At 47.9% G+C, this 17,183-nt stretch overlaps 4 protein-coding genes across 4 annotated transcripts; 2 read left to right on the top strand and 2 right to left on the bottom strand.

Annotated features, from left to right (window-relative positions):
* Positions 1-550: 550 nt before the first annotated feature.
* K441DRAFT_573586 (maleylacetate reductase) lies at positions 551-1,687 on the bottom strand (the record flags this gene model as incomplete). The annotated part of the gene is made up of 1 exon (XM_067644058.1): positions 551-1,687. The coding sequence occupies one exon, from the start codon at positions 1,685-1,687 to the stop codon at positions 551-553; it is 1,137 nt and encodes a 378-aa protein (XP_067501285.1).
* A 2,090-nt stretch (positions 1,688-3,777) lies between these two features.
* On the bottom strand, positions 3,778-4,599 carry K441DRAFT_707097 (Triosephosphate isomerase; the record flags this gene model as incomplete). Its single annotated transcript, XM_067653704.1, has 3 exons — positions 4,509-4,599; positions 4,009-4,436; positions 3,778-3,928 (listed from the first exon to the last, which is right to left on the bottom strand). The coding sequence occupies exons 1-3, from the start codon at positions 4,536-4,538 to the stop codon at positions 3,778-3,780; spliced, it is 609 nt and encodes a 202-aa protein (XP_067501284.1). The 5' UTR covers positions 4,539-4,599.
* A 304-nt stretch (positions 4,600-4,903) lies between these two features.
* K441DRAFT_615845 (methylenetetrahydrofolate reduct) lies at positions 4,904-7,850 on the top strand. Its single transcript, XM_067645728.1, has 5 exons — positions 4,904-5,349; positions 5,408-5,429; positions 5,480-6,194; positions 6,247-7,121; positions 7,177-7,850. Exons 1-5 carry the CDS (start codon positions 5,263-5,265, stop codon positions 7,401-7,403), a joined length of 1,926 nt encoding a protein of 641 aa, XP_067501283.1. The 5' UTR covers positions 4,904-5,262; the 3' UTR covers positions 7,404-7,850.
* Positions 7,851-9,863: 2,013 nt separating this feature from the next.
* Positions 9,864-13,977, top strand: K441DRAFT_698326 (uncharacterized protein). The gene has a single exon (XM_067653053.1). It carries the CDS (start codon positions 10,147-10,149, stop codon positions 13,762-13,764), a length of 3,618 nt encoding a protein of 1,205 aa, XP_067501282.1. The 5' UTR covers positions 9,864-10,146; the 3' UTR covers positions 13,765-13,977.
* The last annotated feature ends 3,206 nt before the right edge of the window (positions 13,978-17,183 follow it).

The following is a 17,183-nucleotide window of genomic DNA, read 5'->3' as shown; positions in this document are numbered from 1 at the left end:
CTTTTGCGACTACAGTACGCATGAGACCACCTCTGCAGACGCGCGAGTGTGCGATGGCTCCACAAAGGCCCATCGCTTCTGGAACCCCGCGACTGTGGCTCGGAACTAGGGCTCGGCCCCAAGCTTTGGCCGATCGTGAATCGTCAGCCCTACGAGCATCAACCCCGCTTCCAAGGCCCTGTTCACCATGCCGCCATCGCGGGGCCCAGTCCGCCAGCCAGCATGCACGCACGCAAAAGCTTACTGTGTCTGCACGCCAGCGCTGCTGTGACCTTTTATCCCCCTGCCGCTCAACAAGCTTGTTGAACATGGGTAAACAGTCAGCACGTAATCAGAAGGCTTATTTCGTCAGCGGGGAAGAGACGCACAAAGAGGTGCCATGCCGAGCCATGCCGAGCCATGCCCTACTCGAACAACGTTAATTCCAATACACGAAAACATCGAACACATCACAAGCCAATACACTGCTAGAACGGTAACATCGGCATTCATGAATCCTGGTATTATTAAGGTTTCCGACACCGGGGTTGCAGATTGTGATATCTCGATCCTAATAGAGACTCTTGACAAGTTGCGACACCTTATCGTAAAGCTCGCCGCCCTCGGATCCAGTGGCCCTTTTGGTGATGACGGGCACCTGACCCTCGCCAACCTTGTACTGCTTCAAATTGGCTGCCAGTCCAAGATTGCTTACAAGCTGGAGAATTGCATCGCCTACACGCTCTGCATCTGCGCGATCGTCGCCACTCCTGCTCTGCCCGATGAACGGAAGCATCCTCGCGATTTGCACGGCACTGGCCGGGTCCTCTGCCTTCAATCTGACAACGTGGCCCAGCGTCAAGCAAGATGTAATTCCGTGGGGAATGCCATAGGGCGACCCGAGAGCGTACCCGAGAGTGTGGCTCAGCCCAAGCCCGCCCTTAAAATTGGTGCCGAAGAAGCCCAGCGATGCAAACGCTGCAAGCTGGAGATTGGTTATGTACTCTTCATTCTTAGGGTCTCGCTTGTACTTTGGGAGGTAGATAAAGAGCGACGAAGCTGCATTCAGGGCCATTTGGCGAGCTGGTATCTCTGTTGCGGTCGGATGGTACATGGTTTCTACAGCATGGTCCAATGCTCGCAGTGCCGTCGACATCCACAACCTTGGCGGTGTTTCGAGTGCGAACTTCGAATCATATATCACCACACGCGGCACAAGTTGTGTATCCACCAACCCTGTCTTGACACCATCCTCCTTTGTGTAGCCTGCAATCATGGTGCACTCGCCTGCACTCAACGTTGTCGGGACCGATATATGGAACAAAAACTTCCCCGTCTTTTCATGGAGTCGGTACGAAATAGCCTTGGCTGAATCGATAGGGCTGCCTCCGCCAATGCTAATTACAGTATCGATATGGGGGTCCTTTCCGACGAGCTCAGTCGCCTCATCCAGTTGCGCCACCGGTGCATGCTCTTTAATATTGGAAAATGTGCCCGCGTGACGCTCCTTCCCAAGCAATTCTTCAACTTGCTGGATAAGGGATGTCTTCGTAGCTAGCGAGTTTCCTGTGATGATGAATACTTTGGAAGAGGGCGAGGGTAGAGTCTCCAAGAGGTGCTTTTGCACCGAATTGGGACCATACCACATCTGCTGCAATTGCGTAGGTTTCCATAAGCCAGACAGCGGGCTTGTAGTTGATTCAGTCATGGTTGTTTTGTCTCGGTGGAAATCGACAATATCAGACAGCTTCACGAGGTTGTGGAGGCGTGGAAGAAGAGGGGAGACAATGCCTGCGATGACGCAATGGCTATTTAAAAGAATCTCAGCACCTCTGATTGACTTTCGAGTAAACGATTCTAAAAACATGGATAAAGGAGTCCTGGCCCTTTATAATGACATGCTGGCTATACCGGCCCGCGGCTCAAAATCACTCATCCTCTACTAAGTAGTTGAAGTTACGAAGAAGCATCATGTGGGGATGTCTCGGGGGTATCTTCTAAAATCCGAGATACGTCATGCCGAGGGCGGTGGGCAAAAGTTGCCGTCGGCTCTTTTGCTGGCCTCAGCTATTACGAACGCCCTGTGGAATTCCACACCAGATATTACTAGATACTCCAACGGGTGTTTGGGGGTCTATATTGAATGTATTTTTGCTGAGTCCAAATTCTCGAAACTCCCAACGCAACCAAAGCAAGAAAATACTAATTCTTCGCTTTCTCCATATAAATGGCCAATTCAATGTCTGAATATTTCCTCTTTGATCGTAATTAGTCATCTGCCGATATAGGTGGCGTCAGCCATTTTCAATCGTATCTCAAGTTCGCCTTTCCCCACCCTCAATCAAAGCGAATCCCGTTCCACTGTCGTCCTAATTTATTAGTACAGCCAGCCCAAAGGCTTTTCTTCTCATAATCCCCCTCTTATCGCTTCTCACGCCTATATTTGGGCCTCGCAACGCTTCTACGTACGTAGCGATAGAGTAACATCGTGGAACCACTATCTGCCGGATATTTCGGATCACTGAAACAGTGTCGGCGTTTCCGAAGATATGCAGCCAGGCAGGCCTTCGGATTCTTCGCTGCCTATTCGGTGGCATTGTCGGGACTGAGCGATAAATCTATTAAACTTTTTGGCACCTGCGCCGCCTACGTAGTACCAGAGACGCATTTTAAGACGTGCCGAGGTTGCTATATTTCTCTAAGCTCGACCTTCCGTTACTATATGCAGTTTCCATAGTCTGATGACCCTAGCTTCGCTATGCCTCGCTATACTTCCCAACACTCTTTGTCACAGCAATTGAATCCTCGCATAGCAATGCGCCAGCGTAAGGGCGTGCGCCACCAAAACTGCGTACTATAATAGTGGTTCAAGTAGCTACTAGGTTATTTCCTCTTGGGGAGACTAGTGCAGTGCGGTGACTATTCCCCGGTACTGTTTCGACATCGGAAAATGCAGGGATATTGATAACTCAGAGGACAAGAAACAGAGAGATAGCCACAGCGACTATGCGGGCGCTAATTGCAAAACGCAGATAAGGTCGGGTCCCGCAAAACCGGAGTGTTTGGGAATTTCGCTGACATACCACTGGTGGGTTGGTTTGGCGGATAAGGACGGGCCAAGAGATCTATCTGAATTTAAGACTTCGAACACCTTTTCAATGCTGCTCCTGGAGGCTGGGTAGGTGAATGCATGTTAATGATTAATCAACAGGCCGGGGGTAGAAAATGGATCTTCCCTAGGGCTCGGGAAGATTTCTGGAACGCAAAATGAATCTTGAACAATGATAGGTACAGAACAGCAGATAACCTAAGCCTTAAAATCTTCATGAGTGGCATGCATGAGACAAGATATACATTTCCGGTCAGGATGCAGCACCGTCGGAGTTCGGTTTAAGAATGTATCGGTTTGCCTCATTGAAAGCATCAATTGCGAAGATCGTTGGCGACGACACCTGATGGCTCTACATCCTTGAAACTAACCCTTGACCTTCAGATGCATTTAGAATATTATGATTACATTACAGATGTACGCACTTTAGGAACTCCAAACGTTGTTCACTTTGTTTGCATCTTGCTCCGATTTTTCAATCAAGATGCAGCATATCTTCTCTCCAGCTTACTTTTTAAATATAGCACTTGTTATACGAGCCAGTGATTAATTTCTTGTCTGTTTTGTTGCGATGTTAGGACCAGGGGAGGTAAGGTAGTCAAGCCTATCTCTACCCTGAAAGATATTACCAGATTTGAGGATGTGAGCGTTGAAATGAGATCTGAATATTGTCATACCTGTGAGGTTTTTCAGGCACCACCAACCTCAGTGAGGACTTGCTTTAGGTTTTGAATGTCGTGGGCAAATCGCCCCAGAAACAAGCCATCAACACCTGGTGCAATATTGGCAAAGGTACCAGGCCCTGCACTTCCACCATACATTATCCTAGTAGTCCCCTTCCTGCTCTCTGTCGTTCTCCTCAGTTCTTTTGTAGCATTGACCACATGGTTTGCATCCGCCGGTTTGCTAGCGCCGATTACCATACAGGCTCATAGGCAAGGATGACCTCCACATCATCTGGAACTGCGGCCAGGACGGACATGACCTGTGGGCGGCACTCTTCAATAGCCATTCCAACTGCTGCTGAGGCAATATTGTGGTGTGTTCGCTTGCCAATGCAGACAAGCGGGATGAGACCATGCTCTGCTGCGGCTCCAGCCTTCTGCGCAACTTGCTCATCTGTCTCCCTAAACATTGCTCTCCGTTCCGCATGGCCTATCTCTACAATGTTAACATCAGCCTGCTGTAACACTCGTGGCGAGACCTCCCCAGTGTATGGCCCATCGTCTTTCCAAAAGGTGTCTTGCGCGCCGAGTATGATGTGGGAGGATCCAAGTATTCGCGCCGCTTCGAGGATGGTGATGAAGTCTGGCACGGCGAAGAGATCTGCTCGTTCGTTCCATGCGAGCTCGTCAAATTACTAAACGCCTTGAACGTATTTGATCGAGTTGAACAGGTCGAAGTACATTTTTAAGCTTACGCTAACGATGCGGTGGGACGAGGTTGCCATTGCCCTCACAAAGACGATCTGGTTAGTAGAGGATGATTAGATGATGCTCCTACACGTTAAGTGAAGCCGGTGTAGTTGGTAGAGCTGCTGGCCTCGTTGTTTTCGGACCGGGAAAGCTATCCCAGGGTTGCCGTTTAGGGTAATTCCGAACTCAACCAGACGCTCGTAGGGAGTTTTGAGGGGAAGCCAACCAACCCGCGTGGAGGGCGCTCCAATGGGGCTTCAACACTCGCAAGGGGTGCGTCTGGCCGTGAAGTCATCAGGGCTCTCGTTGGTCGTGCGGGCAGGGTGGCTGCATGCACCCCACCAATTTTCCTATTTTTTTCGCAACTGGCGGGCCGGACTTTCTGCACCATTGCTGGTAACAGTCATCGCTCGCCTCCGGTCTTGCTCCGACTTAACACAAAGCCATATTCCATGCAAAATTGACTTAAGAAGTTGGGGGAAAGACTACGAGGTTTGGTGCTNCATGTATCGCCAGCTTGCTGATCGTTGGGCCCGAGTTCGATACTTTGGATAGCGGGGTCTGGCGGAGTGCGAGGACAAAACCTCTCCAGCCGTCTGGGTAAGCTGACATAGCCACTGTCTGAAGTCCGGCGAACGTTCTTCAAAAACAAATCTGTACGAGAAACTACCAGCAAGGCCAGAAGCTGACTCTTCTTTCTTGACGGTGGAGAAGTCGTGGGCGACTATTTTCTCCAGTTGATTCTAATCACCCTTCACCATGCATATCTCCCAGAAATTGGAGCAGTCGAGGCGGGAGCACCGGGCTACATTCTCATTTGAGTTCTTCCCGCCAAAGACAGCTCAGGTATGTCTATTTAGCTCTCCAATTGGCTCCACCAAGTGCTAATTTTCATTCAATATAGGGCGTTCAAAATCTCTATGACCGTAAGTGCGAGCATTTCCGCTTATACAGACCTTGTACTTATGTTATATAGGCATGGACCGTATGCACGATTTCGGCCCTTCCTTCATCGATATCACATGGGGTGCTGGTGGTCGCCTTTCACACCTTACCTGCGAAATGGTTAAGGTCGCCCAATCTGTCTATGGACTTGAGACATGCATGCATCTGACCTGCACCGACATGGAGAAGTCAAAGATCGATGAGGCCTTGAAGGAAGCCTACAAGTCTGGATGCACAAATATCTTGGCCTTGCGAGGGGACCCACCAAGAGAAAAAGAGAAATGGGAGGCAACAGCTGGCGGCTTCCGCTATGCTAAAGACTTGGTTAAATATATACGGGACACTTATGGGAACCATTTTGACATCGGGGTTGCAGGCTACTCGGAAGGTTGCGAGGATCAGGAGGATCCTGAATTACTTCTTGACCATTTGAAAGAGAAGGTTGACGTAGGTGCTACCTTTATCGTCACTCAAATGTTTTATGATGTCGACATCTTCCTCGACTGGGTGGAGAAGGTTCGAGCAAAGGGTATTACAACTCCCATCATTCCTGGTATCATGCCAATTCACACCTATGCGGCGTTTATGAGACGGGCGACATGGACGAAATGCCACATCCCACCAGCGTGGATCGAGGCATTAGAACCGATCAAGAACGATGATGTCGAGGTGCGAGAAGTGGGCAAGGGCTTGGTGGCAGAGATGTGCCATAGACTAATCGGAGCCGGCATCTTGCATTTACACTTGTGAGCACACAATCCTGCAAACACACGATTTGAATTAGAACTAACATAATAGCTACACCATGAATCTCGCTCAAGCAACCCGCATGGTCTTGGAAGAACTGGAGCTGACACCTGATATGGAAACCCCGCTCGAGAAGCCACTTCCCTGGAGACCTTCTCTGGCTCTCAACCGCAGAGAAGAGAATGTTCGGCCGATCTTTTGGCGGAACAGAAATCGCTCCTATATTGCCCGTACTCAAGACTGGGACGAGTTTCCTAACGGTCGTTGGGGTGATGCGCGCTCTCCAGCCTTTGGTGAGCTGGATGCGTATGGTGTCGGTTTGAAGGGCACCAACGAACAAAACATCAAGCTTTGGGGAAGGCCGATCTGTATCAAGGACATTGCTGATGTTTTTGTGCGTTATATGAACGGCAAGCTTGACAGTCTGCCTTGGAGCGAAGCACCCATTTCGAAAGAGGCAGATACTATTCACGATGATTTGGCCGATCTCAACCAACGCGGTTTCTTTACAATAAACTCCCAGCCCGCCGTGGATGGGGCCAAATCATCTCACCCGGTGTATGGCTGGGGCCCTCGAAATGGCTATGTATACCAGAAGGCTTACCTCGAAGTCTTCATCTCACCAGAATATATCGCAGAGGTCCTCACTAGGATTGAACGGGATCCAGATATTACTTACTACGCTGTAAACAAAGCTGGCGACCTGAAGACTAACGCACCTGGGGATGGACCGAATGCGGTGACATGGGGTGTCTTCCCTGGCAAAGAGATTGTGCAACCCACAATTGTCGAGACTGTCAGCTTCCTTGCCTGGAAGGATGAGTTCTTCCGTCTAGGCCAGGACTGGGCGAACTGCTACCCTTCTTCAAGCCCTTCACGCTATGTTATTGAGGATCTGATGGATACCTGGTATCTCGTCAACATTGGTACGGTAATCAGAGTCAGACACTATTTATTTGGTATGCTAATGCCATGTCCTAGTTCATAACGACTTCCGTGTGCCTCATGGCATTTTCCCCTTATTCAACGGTCTTCAGGTTGAATATATGGAGAAACCTCTCCACTCGGTTGAGGTCATTAATGGAAATGAAACCCTCAACGGCGATCATTCCACGGAGAAACCAGCTATCAATGGTGCAGCTGCCCATATTAATGGCACAGCCCATGCCATCACGAGCAGCGTTCATGGTGTCGAGCTGAAGAGCTAAGTCTTCTCCCAAGCTCTCTCGTTTCATTTGAGGTGTTCAACAGCACTTATACAAGGCTTGGTGCAATCGGAGTTTCCAAAGATTTTTCAACATAACATTGGCAAGGCGTACCCGGGAGAAGTTTTCAACACCGTGGTATGGTTCAACCGGAGGCTAACTTCAACCAAAACGATTTTAATCGCTGCATATGCATTGGAAGGGCGTCTATTCAACCTGACGGCTTAACGAAGGTATGAAGGAGCTGGAGTTTCCAAAAGTAATAAACGCATGAGATACCCAACATATAGTGCCCTCAACGGCGCTTTTCATAAAATATTTTATTAGCTTAATAGCCCAGGTAGCCAGAGCTTTGGAGTAGCTCACTCTGGCTCGGTAGGATCGGAGCGCGCTATTCTCTAAGAGAAATGCGGCTGGGATTTGGACAATGAAAAACCCTTGCTACTGTGCAATAATATTTCCGATGACCCGATTTGACTTGATGCTTTAGCGTGCCTATGATTCGGCCTCTTTATTAACCCTCCGCAAACGGATTTAGACACCGTTACAATTCCTATATATATCCAGCTGTTCGATCGTCAAACGATCAAATAATGTGCTTTTTGGGCCCGTTAGCGCCCGTGGAGGAAAGCTAGGCTTCATTTAATATTAAACGAAGAAACTAATTCCTATTGTTTAACAGTACAATAGTAATACAGCAACCTTAGAACTGAGTTAATTCTATTCTCTAATGTATTCCACAAACTCATGACCGCATTGTTAGTCTTAGCAGGCCCAGACACATTCATTGGCCACGCCATGTCCTCACTCCTGTATCCTTTATCTCCGCGAGTTACCTGGAACTGCACTGAGATATTTCTTCCATTAACGAGCACTAAAACGCCCTCCTTTCCGGTCCCTCTAAGCTAGTCTGTCCATCAGCTCCTCCAACAGCTTCGGGATTATTGGCTGCATCACTAAAATGATTTTGTTGCGGCAATAACCCGTTCTTGAGTCTCCAGATCCTTGTTGTCTTGGTCGACTGGTCAGTTTATGTCACTGACCCTGAAGTCAAGAGGGGACTGTCATGGAAGGAACTAGCACACAGCCAGGTATCTGAGAGCTGGTCAGAAAATTCTGTACATCTCCGCTTCATCGTAGGATATCATGCTGACACATTCGATGAGAGGTACTTGTCTTCAATGAGATGTTCTTGTGGTGGAGTGGTTTGAATCTGTTGCAGGTATATGTGATCGTGACAAGTCAGGCCGTTTCGCTACTTCAGTATCGCGATTTTCTTGTCCCACTTCATCCTGAATCCTCCATTTGAGTAAGAAGGCATGAATTACCCTACATCTTCGGCCTTGGCACGAGCTGAATGCCCAGGAAGATCCTCGTATCATCCTCCCAGGCCAGTTGTTCTGCTTGAAGCGAACGCGCTCGCCTCACTTTAACACTGTGAAGCCCTAAATCCAATCTTGTCTCTTAAGTCAGATGTAGTGGAAATGTATTGTGAGACTGTCGAATCGAGCGATTGGTATGAGAAAGCCAAGTTAGAAGAGGTCGGGACTTTGTGGAGCTATGCTTTCTGTTCCCTATTCTCTGGAAAGGGCATCAAATTGACCAGGAAGTTTGAAGTTTGCAGATGCATTTTTAGCTTCAAAAGAAGAGCTAAAGTGATAGGATGGTAGTGTTTTGAGTGGAAGGCTAGAGATTCAGGGAGAACTTTGTCAATTGAGCGATTGACAGGCGGTGAAGTCAAGCTAACACTCCATTTTGATAGATTGTAAAGTAAGGCAAGGTTACAATCGGGGTGGTCCTAGTAGCCTGTAGGCCACTTGGGCATTGACGGATTGTATCTGTAATAACCATAGGATTTCGCAGGGCACTATTTATCTAACCTCTACTTGTCTCCATACCGCGTCAGTTTGTTTTGCGAGTGTCTCGCCCGCCTGAATTGTGGCCCGGTGCAGCCTCCTTCCTAGCGCGAAATCTCCCGTTCGTTCTCGAACTGATGCGAGTATTTTCTCTCGTCTTGGGCTTCTTCGGTAGGCCTATATTTTGTGCACCGTAGGTGTTTCTCTATCTACTCAACTGTGTTAGTAAACTTTGCTTGGGACAATAGAAATTCGATCGAACTAACCTGCTTTCTTTCTTTTACGTGCTCACCAACGTCGCGTTCGTTCTCGGTGGTTAGAAAGTATTTTCTTCTAAAGGCTTTCGATGATACGGCATTACCAGGTTAGTTAATAAGACCTTGGAGGGATTGCCAGATAGGTCGTGCAGGACAAGAAAGGGAGGCGCGAGGAAGAGCAAGCGAAAACTGGAGCTATGACAGCGGATAAAACTCGGTTCTCCACGCCCATGATTGCACTGCGCGCCGCCCACTCTTAGCTCTGGGGATGCCCCGCGTGTGCTGTGATAGGCGCTCAAGGTACATAGCTTACGTGCATCTGCTCAGTCCAGGCCCCGCGCTGATCGGATACACCACCCCTTCGACCCTGCAGTGACTGCTGTTCAACTCCAAGTACAGTCAACAACATCCCGTGCAACTCCCTCTGTCTCTTGTTACTCCCTTGATGTAGGCGTCGCCTATGGGGTGGATGACCGACCATCAACAAGCTCGCATCGAGTGACGTCCATTCCTGCAACAGCAACAGCAGCAACAACAACGCGGGAGCGACAGAACAGAAGCCTCGGGACTGCTTCATCTGCATCTAATCTCCAACGCTCCCCATCTAACGATTAGGTTTAACTTTTGGAAGCAATGCTATCCCTTCAGACCCACTCGCTTTCCGGCGCTCGACTGGCCACCCCTCCAGCGTCCCTCTCCTCGAGATCCATCCTATCCACTCGCCGTACCGCCATTAACACAATGAAGTTCACTCTAAACAACCAAGACAGTCGCAATATGTCCTGGTGGGGGCGCAGTTCAGATTGGTGGGAACGTGTTGATCCACGTTTCCATAAGTGGGTGAAGCAAAGACTCCAGGACGTGCAAGCACAAGATCAGTTCTCCTGGAAATCTCCGCAGCTCAATACTCGATCACACAAACATCGGTGCTTTTCCAGAACAAAGGAACAGGAGGCACAACACTCAAATAGTGGACACGACGGTGATAAGCCTGAAGGGTTATCCGACTATGAGTGGGTGCGACTCAATTACATCAAGGTTTTGAGGAAGCGGCTTGAGAAGGATCCATATGACGCCCTTTTCGGAAAATCAAATCAGTGGCTGAACGGACTCGAAAGGAGGTCTAGCTGGATCTCTGAGCATCTCAAACCCATGTTGATTCACAACGAAGTCGGGCCCAGTAAAACACCGGAAGGGAAAGGGGATACAACAAATCCCACTGGGGCGACGGCAAACGCGCAAGCGAATAGCAATATACCTAGTCAAGGAGGACCAAAGCAATCATTAGGGATCTCATCGTCGTCATCCCCTCTACCGTCTTCTGCATCGCCACATTCGCCCACGCCGAAGTGGGTTTACGACCCTGTTACTGGACGAATGGTGATGGAACAAGCAGAAGAGAGCCCGGAAACAACGCCAACTCGGATAACACAGAAGGATGACACGGTGAATATCCCAGTCAAACCTTTCATGAGTTCGAAGAGAAAGGCTACGACGACCGGTAACCCGTCAGTGTTGAGCGCCATAGATGATAGCAAGATTCCCCCTTATGAGGTGGGCAATCCGCTTGATGATGCTTTGGCAGAATATGAGAACCGTGCGCAGCCATACCGGGTCTCGAAACAAGGGGATGACGCTCTCGATAAAGCACTGTCTGATTATGAGAACCGCCAAATGGCAGAGCACAATTACCAACATCGCTGCCATTCTGAGTTTATTCCTGCACAACAGGAATGGCTTGTACATGGGCATCCTGAGGCTCCTAAGCAGGGTGGCCTAGCAGATAAGACTTCAAAGCAACCTGAGAAGTATATTGAGGAACTTGCCCCTAAGCTCCCAATCTCATCTCAGAAGCAAGTCGTAAATGACAAATCCCTGGGATACTCGGAAAGACCGGCTGGCTTTCAATCCGACCGTCCAGCAGCAAACGGAATAGATCTTGGCCCACCTACTTTCGCCTTCGAGCAAGGGGGTAACCGTGAATGGGAACAACACAACAAGTCTTCCGCTTCCCATAAAGAGTGTCTTGTCCAAGAGAGCTTCACTGAGTCTCCATCCACAAACATATTTACAGCTTCCCCTATCAACGGTTGTGAGCTCAAACACAGCCCGACAGCCCCTAAGGAGAGCGAACCAGATATCTTGCGGAAGCTTCCTCCGGATGACATTGACCTGCTGCGCCCAAGTGACATCCGAGCTCGCATGGGTATCATCAAGGAACCCCGGAAAGAGACAAACGGAGAGAAAATTGAAAGGCGAGCCCAGTTAGAGAAGAATTTTGAATACGTTCATAGACGTCGTGAGGGAGGACTCGAGACATCGTTAGAGCGGCTCATCAGAGTTACTGAAAATAGGACCGCAGATCAGGGGCTAAAACGAAAACCTACTCAAGATCGTTCTCTGAGATCCACCCAAGTACCTTCTGACTTGGTTGCACATGCTGGCTCTGATAATCTGCTCTTGAAAAAAGCGTACGGATTCGATGAGTGGGGCTACTCTAGAATGCCAATGGGCCTAGAGACATCCTCCACCGATGAAGTTGCTCACGTCAAGAACGGCAAGCGGAAGAGCCTGGAGGAGAAGATGGCGGAAATGAGTGGCGCGGCGACGCAGATGCGTACTGACAATGAACGTGAGGTTGCTGCGCGGCATAAGCTCCACGAGGAAATTAAAGCCCAGAAGGACGCGATGCGTGGACTATCCGATGATGGTTACTCTCGCAAACCCATGAATTTAGATGCCGATATAGACAATCCTATTCACGTGAAGAGCGGCAAGCGGAACGGTCTGCACAGTCAGCTAATAAAGATAAATAGGGAAGCCGAAGTAGCGGATTCGGATGTGGTCAAGGCCGAGAAAGAGATTCTCGACATCGCAGCCAAACGACGGCAATGGCTACACGATGTTGCACTGGTAAGGGAGATAAGAAGCATATATGAGGATCAGTACGGAGTTATCACAACACAACATAGACAGGAAAAGCTCGGCGGAGTGAATCAGTTGAATGGCAGTGGTATGAAAGTCTCTAGAGGTCTGAACGACTACGAGAATAGAATGGGACCGAAACTGTACGGATTTACTACCGGCGGGGATAACCTTGAATCGGAAATGGCGGCGATGGGAGTAAACCCCTCAATTAACGCTCTCTTCGATTACTCTCCTTCTGCCGTGACTTCTGTTCAAAGTACTGTATCCTCAGAGCCCACAGCGCCATCCCCTGCTGTGAGCTCTGTCGCGGATCATCTACCTACAGAGTCGGCGGTCCCTCCCTCGACATCCAAAGCGCCAACGAGTAATAAAACGACGGAAACACCCCAAGCGTCCGAGCCACGACCGTCAACTGTACATATAACAAGGAGCACCCCACCTTCAGATTCAACATCTTCCTCCACACTTATATCGAACGTAACCAATTCATTAGCAGAGCCGCCTCAATCACCTGAACTACCTCCCTTCGCCGTGGCTCCTGTTGAGGGCACCAAAACACTAGAACCAGCGCTCAAGTCCGCCACAGACTCCACAATTTCTCCACAATCAAGTATTACCGGAGATCAAGAATCAAAGCCTGCCAGCACTCCTCAACCCTCAACCCCTCGTGTCTACAAGGTCCTAGCCTATGACCCATCAACAGACACCCTCACGACCGCAACAACGCTCACGCCTCTTCTCCCCTTAACCTCGGAGCCCCTGATCCCACTCCCCACCGCCCTCTCCAAGCTCTCCAATCCAGGCAAATTCCTCCCTCACCTCCCACCAGCCTTCGAGCCCATAACTTCAACTGCAAACCTGCTCATCCTGCGCGAGACCAGCGACCCCATCACCGCCAGCCCAGCAGCAATGGCGCCGCAGTCCTTCGCCAGCGCCACCCAACCACGCTTCGCCACAAGCCAGCGCACCGAAGACAGCCCTGCGAGCAGTGCCAGCAGCAGCATCACCACCAGCGGTCACAGCAACCACCGCATCAACCCCGTCGACGGCACGACGATCCCGCTGCCCGAGGCCCCGACCGGCAATTTCGCGAGTCCGACCGGCTTCGTCAACCATGATGGCTTCAGTCCACCAGAAGAGGAGCCGCCGCCTCCGCCGCCCAACACGCTGGTTCTAGAGCCCGAGGAGCAGGGCGCGGGGCGCGAGGAGGAAGGGGGACGGAGCGAGAGGAGAGGAGGTGGTATTGCGGGGGTGGCGAAGACGGCGATTTGGGCGACGGCGGTGTGTTACGTGGCGGGTGTGGTGGGAGAATTGATGAAGTGAGGGACTGGCTGAGAGAGGAGGTGCCGTGTATGTTGCTACTACGTGGATGGGTTTGTGGAAGGTCTGGTAGGGGAGGGGTTTAGGGCGCTATGAGTGTGAATATGTGTACGTAGATGGATGGATTACTTCCCTGTATATTTAGCTTGTAAATGGACTACTCTCGGCTTCTTCTGTGTAGATTTAAAAATGATATGGAAATGTTTGAAAGGCTCAATCGTGGTTGTGTGGAAACGTGACTTTTGGATAATGGAATAGGGAAGTATAACTTTTGAAATTACCTCTATAGTAGAGCATGAGATTTTTTTTTCTTCCAGTTCTGGTTATGGCCGACAACACGAGTAGCCGCCGCTTTAACCTGAGCTGAGGGTAAGATGATTTCAGCAAGCGACTCAGACGGCAACCGAGATATTAAATTCCGTAGTACCTAAATAGTATAATAGCTTTATAAAACCCCCGCTAGAGTCATATAACCCTGTATTTTAGGATTATTATCTCAGTTACAGTCTCAGGGCCTTTGGTGCGAAAACATAGGAAGGCCAATTTATTAATAGAACGCAACGCTACTAAAGAGTAATATATCTACTAATTAACTTAGTTAACTACTCTACTTTAAAAGGTAATTAATTATATTTCAAGAGCCGCTTTATTTATATACATACTTATTTACATATTTTAGCCAATATAAAATTCTAAAATTAAGGATTAAAATTTCTTAACGCGTCTTATTAAGTTAATTCCTTATATATACCCTAGCGCGAATCCTCTCTTAATGACTTAAAGCAAGCGGTATTACTAACGGCAACGTGACGACTTATACTATAACCCCTTAACTGTTACGAACCTAGTCAATCGAGGCACTAGCAAGGCATAACATGCGCGCAAACCCGTACAATTGGATTGTTCTACAACGAGGATATCGAGCTAAGGAGCAGATGGAGGTGGAGGAAAGGGCACGTCTATATATATGTTGGGGGGCCAAGCCTTTAGCCGAACCCCCCTGTCTAGGTAACGTACTAGCGCCGTCACAATAGCCCCCCTAGCCTCTTTAACTTCTCCTAAACCTAGTTATATACTACCTAAATAAAACGTATATTAACCTTAACTATTCTATAACTCTAAAGGCTTATATTGGATGGTTTTAAACCCTAGAATATTAAGTATTAGACGGAAATACTTACCTATACTATATAACGACTCCTTAAGGGAAAGAATCCCTATTCTTAGTAGGTTAGGGCGCTTCGCCGACTAGCCTATAAAACAGGAGGTACTACGCTTATTACAAAAACCAGTTTTAGTAAAGGTACTATATCCTATACCTTCTCAGTCTTAACTAGCTAGATTATAACATAGGGTAGAAATAGGTTAAGTTAATTTATTAATACCTTAGTATAAACTTATACTTAACATCACTAAAGACTACGGAGTCAATAGAGAGGCGTCTCTGACTACTTTCTAGTATACAATCCGACATATTGAGGGCGGTAATGAGAGGCATAAGAAGGCGACGACACCGACGAATATTGGGGGGAAATCCTCTACAAGATTTGAGGTGGCGAATATCAGGTGGTAAGCTTACCTCTACTAAACTTCATCCAAATCTAGACTACAACCTCAACACCTTACTAAAACAGGCTTAATATGTGGAGCTTTGGAGCTTCCATGGAACAGTATGCGGAGACTCCATTTGGAATGTATATATAGAGCCTCCACCAACTCCATCCACTTGAAGCACTGTCCATGTACTAATCCCTTCCCTAGCAATAATTTCCCAAACATAGAGACCTCAACACCGAAAAAACATGGCCCTCTTTCGACCTGTTATTTGCTATACACATCTCCTATCCAAGCATGCAGCACCCATTCGCCCCATTTTGAGTGCAATATAGCTTTACACAATGACCGGGCCGCTAATCGTCACAAGTGACGCCGACTTACACAATTTAAGATGGAAGCATTCTCGCCTGTACAATCGGTATAACAACAAGCCCCATTCGGTCCACTAATGCTATCGGGGAAGCAAGAGTAAGGCCAAAATTGAGTGCAGGATACACCGCATGGAGATGCGTCAGGTTGGGAGACAACAAATGCGGTGAAGAAGCCGAGAGCGAGAAGAACGGGACGCATAGCTGGATCTAAGATTTAGGGTGCTGTTTGAAATTGTGTGAAAGGAGGGCCGCCAGTTGAGCGGGAATAGAGTTTGTTGGTAGGGGGGGGGGGGTACGTGGACATCCACAGGAGCTTCCTGAGATCACGTGATTGCTTTCGCCTGTTGTATATATTTTAACTCAGCATGCTCAGACCAAGAAACAGATGAATATCCGCTACGCGGATAATCGAATATCCGCAAGCTAACCTATTCAATCAATCCATCTGTTTCTTAGTCTAAGCCACTTTAGCAAGCTTTTAGAAGCCAAGCCGGTCTATTTATATAAGGCAAACCATTAACTTTAACGAAATTAATATAAGCAACCGCTACGTCTATTATCCTATTAATACCTATATTAGAATTACCTTAATCAGCTCTCTAATTAATNGATTTTCTAGAACTAACTNCNAGCCATNGGCGNATCTAAAAGGCGTTAAAGAAACCCCTCTATTTTATCTAGTAGGAGCCAGTCTTCTTAAGCTTTTAATAATAAACTACCCTCTCTATTAACTAATACCGCTAGAGGATTAAGAGATATAGCGGATATAGTGCCCGAGGGCATTAGCTGTCTTATCCTACCCCTATTATCTCCCCTATCGTCTCCCCTATTATCTTCCCTATCGCTATCTATAGCTTAATAGCGGTCCTTAATAGCCTACTTACTACTGCCAAACTATATAGATCCCCAAGAGGATAAAGAAGTAGGAGTTAATAAAATACCCGTAATATCCGCAATATCCGCTAAGAAGATATCCACTGCAAAAAAGGTCTAGGTAATTATTAACCGTCTTAGGCTATAGCAAATGTCTATAGGAGACCTAGCGCTTAAATGGATTATAATAGCTAAAGGTTTACGTAAGGCACTAAAGAAAAAAAGAGTAAGGAAGCTCCTTAATAAACTCCTAAAGGATACTAATATCCTAAATATCTATACTAAAGAGATAGAGAAGCGCGGTATAGTAGGTATTAGTATTACTTTTACTATCTAGGGAGAGCTTAAAGAGCTAAGGGAGAAAAAGTTACTATTTAGCAGCTTTAACTAATATGCAGATATTAAGCAGCTTAACCTTAGGCAGTGCTATTAAGCCGTAAAGACTTACGCACCTATACTAGAGTATATAATTACAGCATATTAAAAGGGTTAACGTAAATATTCTTTATATAAAGGCCGTGCGGTTCTAATAGCTTCTACGCTTATATTTAGCCTTTTACAAAACTTTGCAAACTATATTTTATGGCTACTAGGGATATATCTCTAAGCTAACAGTGTTAA

The sequence above is a fragment of the Cenococcum geophilum genome, assembly GCF_001692895.1.
Source record: "Cenococcum geophilum 1.58 unplaced genomic scaffold K441scaffold_37, whole genome shotgun sequence".
In the NCBI taxonomy this organism is placed as follows: domain Eukaryota; kingdom Fungi; phylum Ascomycota; class Dothideomycetes; order Gloniales; family Gloniaceae; genus Cenococcum; species Cenococcum geophilum.
This window is presented reverse-complemented; position numbering and strand designations above follow the sequence as displayed.

Bases quoted from the DNA above. Each gene is read 5' to 3' on its own strand.
- K441DRAFT_615845 (XM_067645728.1), top strand. From the start codon at position 5,263: ATGCATATCTCCCAGAAATTGGAGCAGTCGAGGCGGGAGCACCGGGCT. The intron at 6,195-6,246 runs GTGAGCACACAA...CTAACATAATAG, and splicing joins GGCATCTTGCATTTACACTT to CTACACCATGAATCTCGCTC. The intron at 7,122-7,176 runs GTACGGTAATCA...GCCATGTCCTAG, and splicing joins CTGGTATCTCGTCAACATTG to TTCATAACGACTTCCGTGTG.
- K441DRAFT_698326 (XM_067653053.1), top strand. From the start codon at position 10,147: ATGCTATCCCTTCAGACCCACTCGCTTTCCGGCGCTCGACTGGCCACC.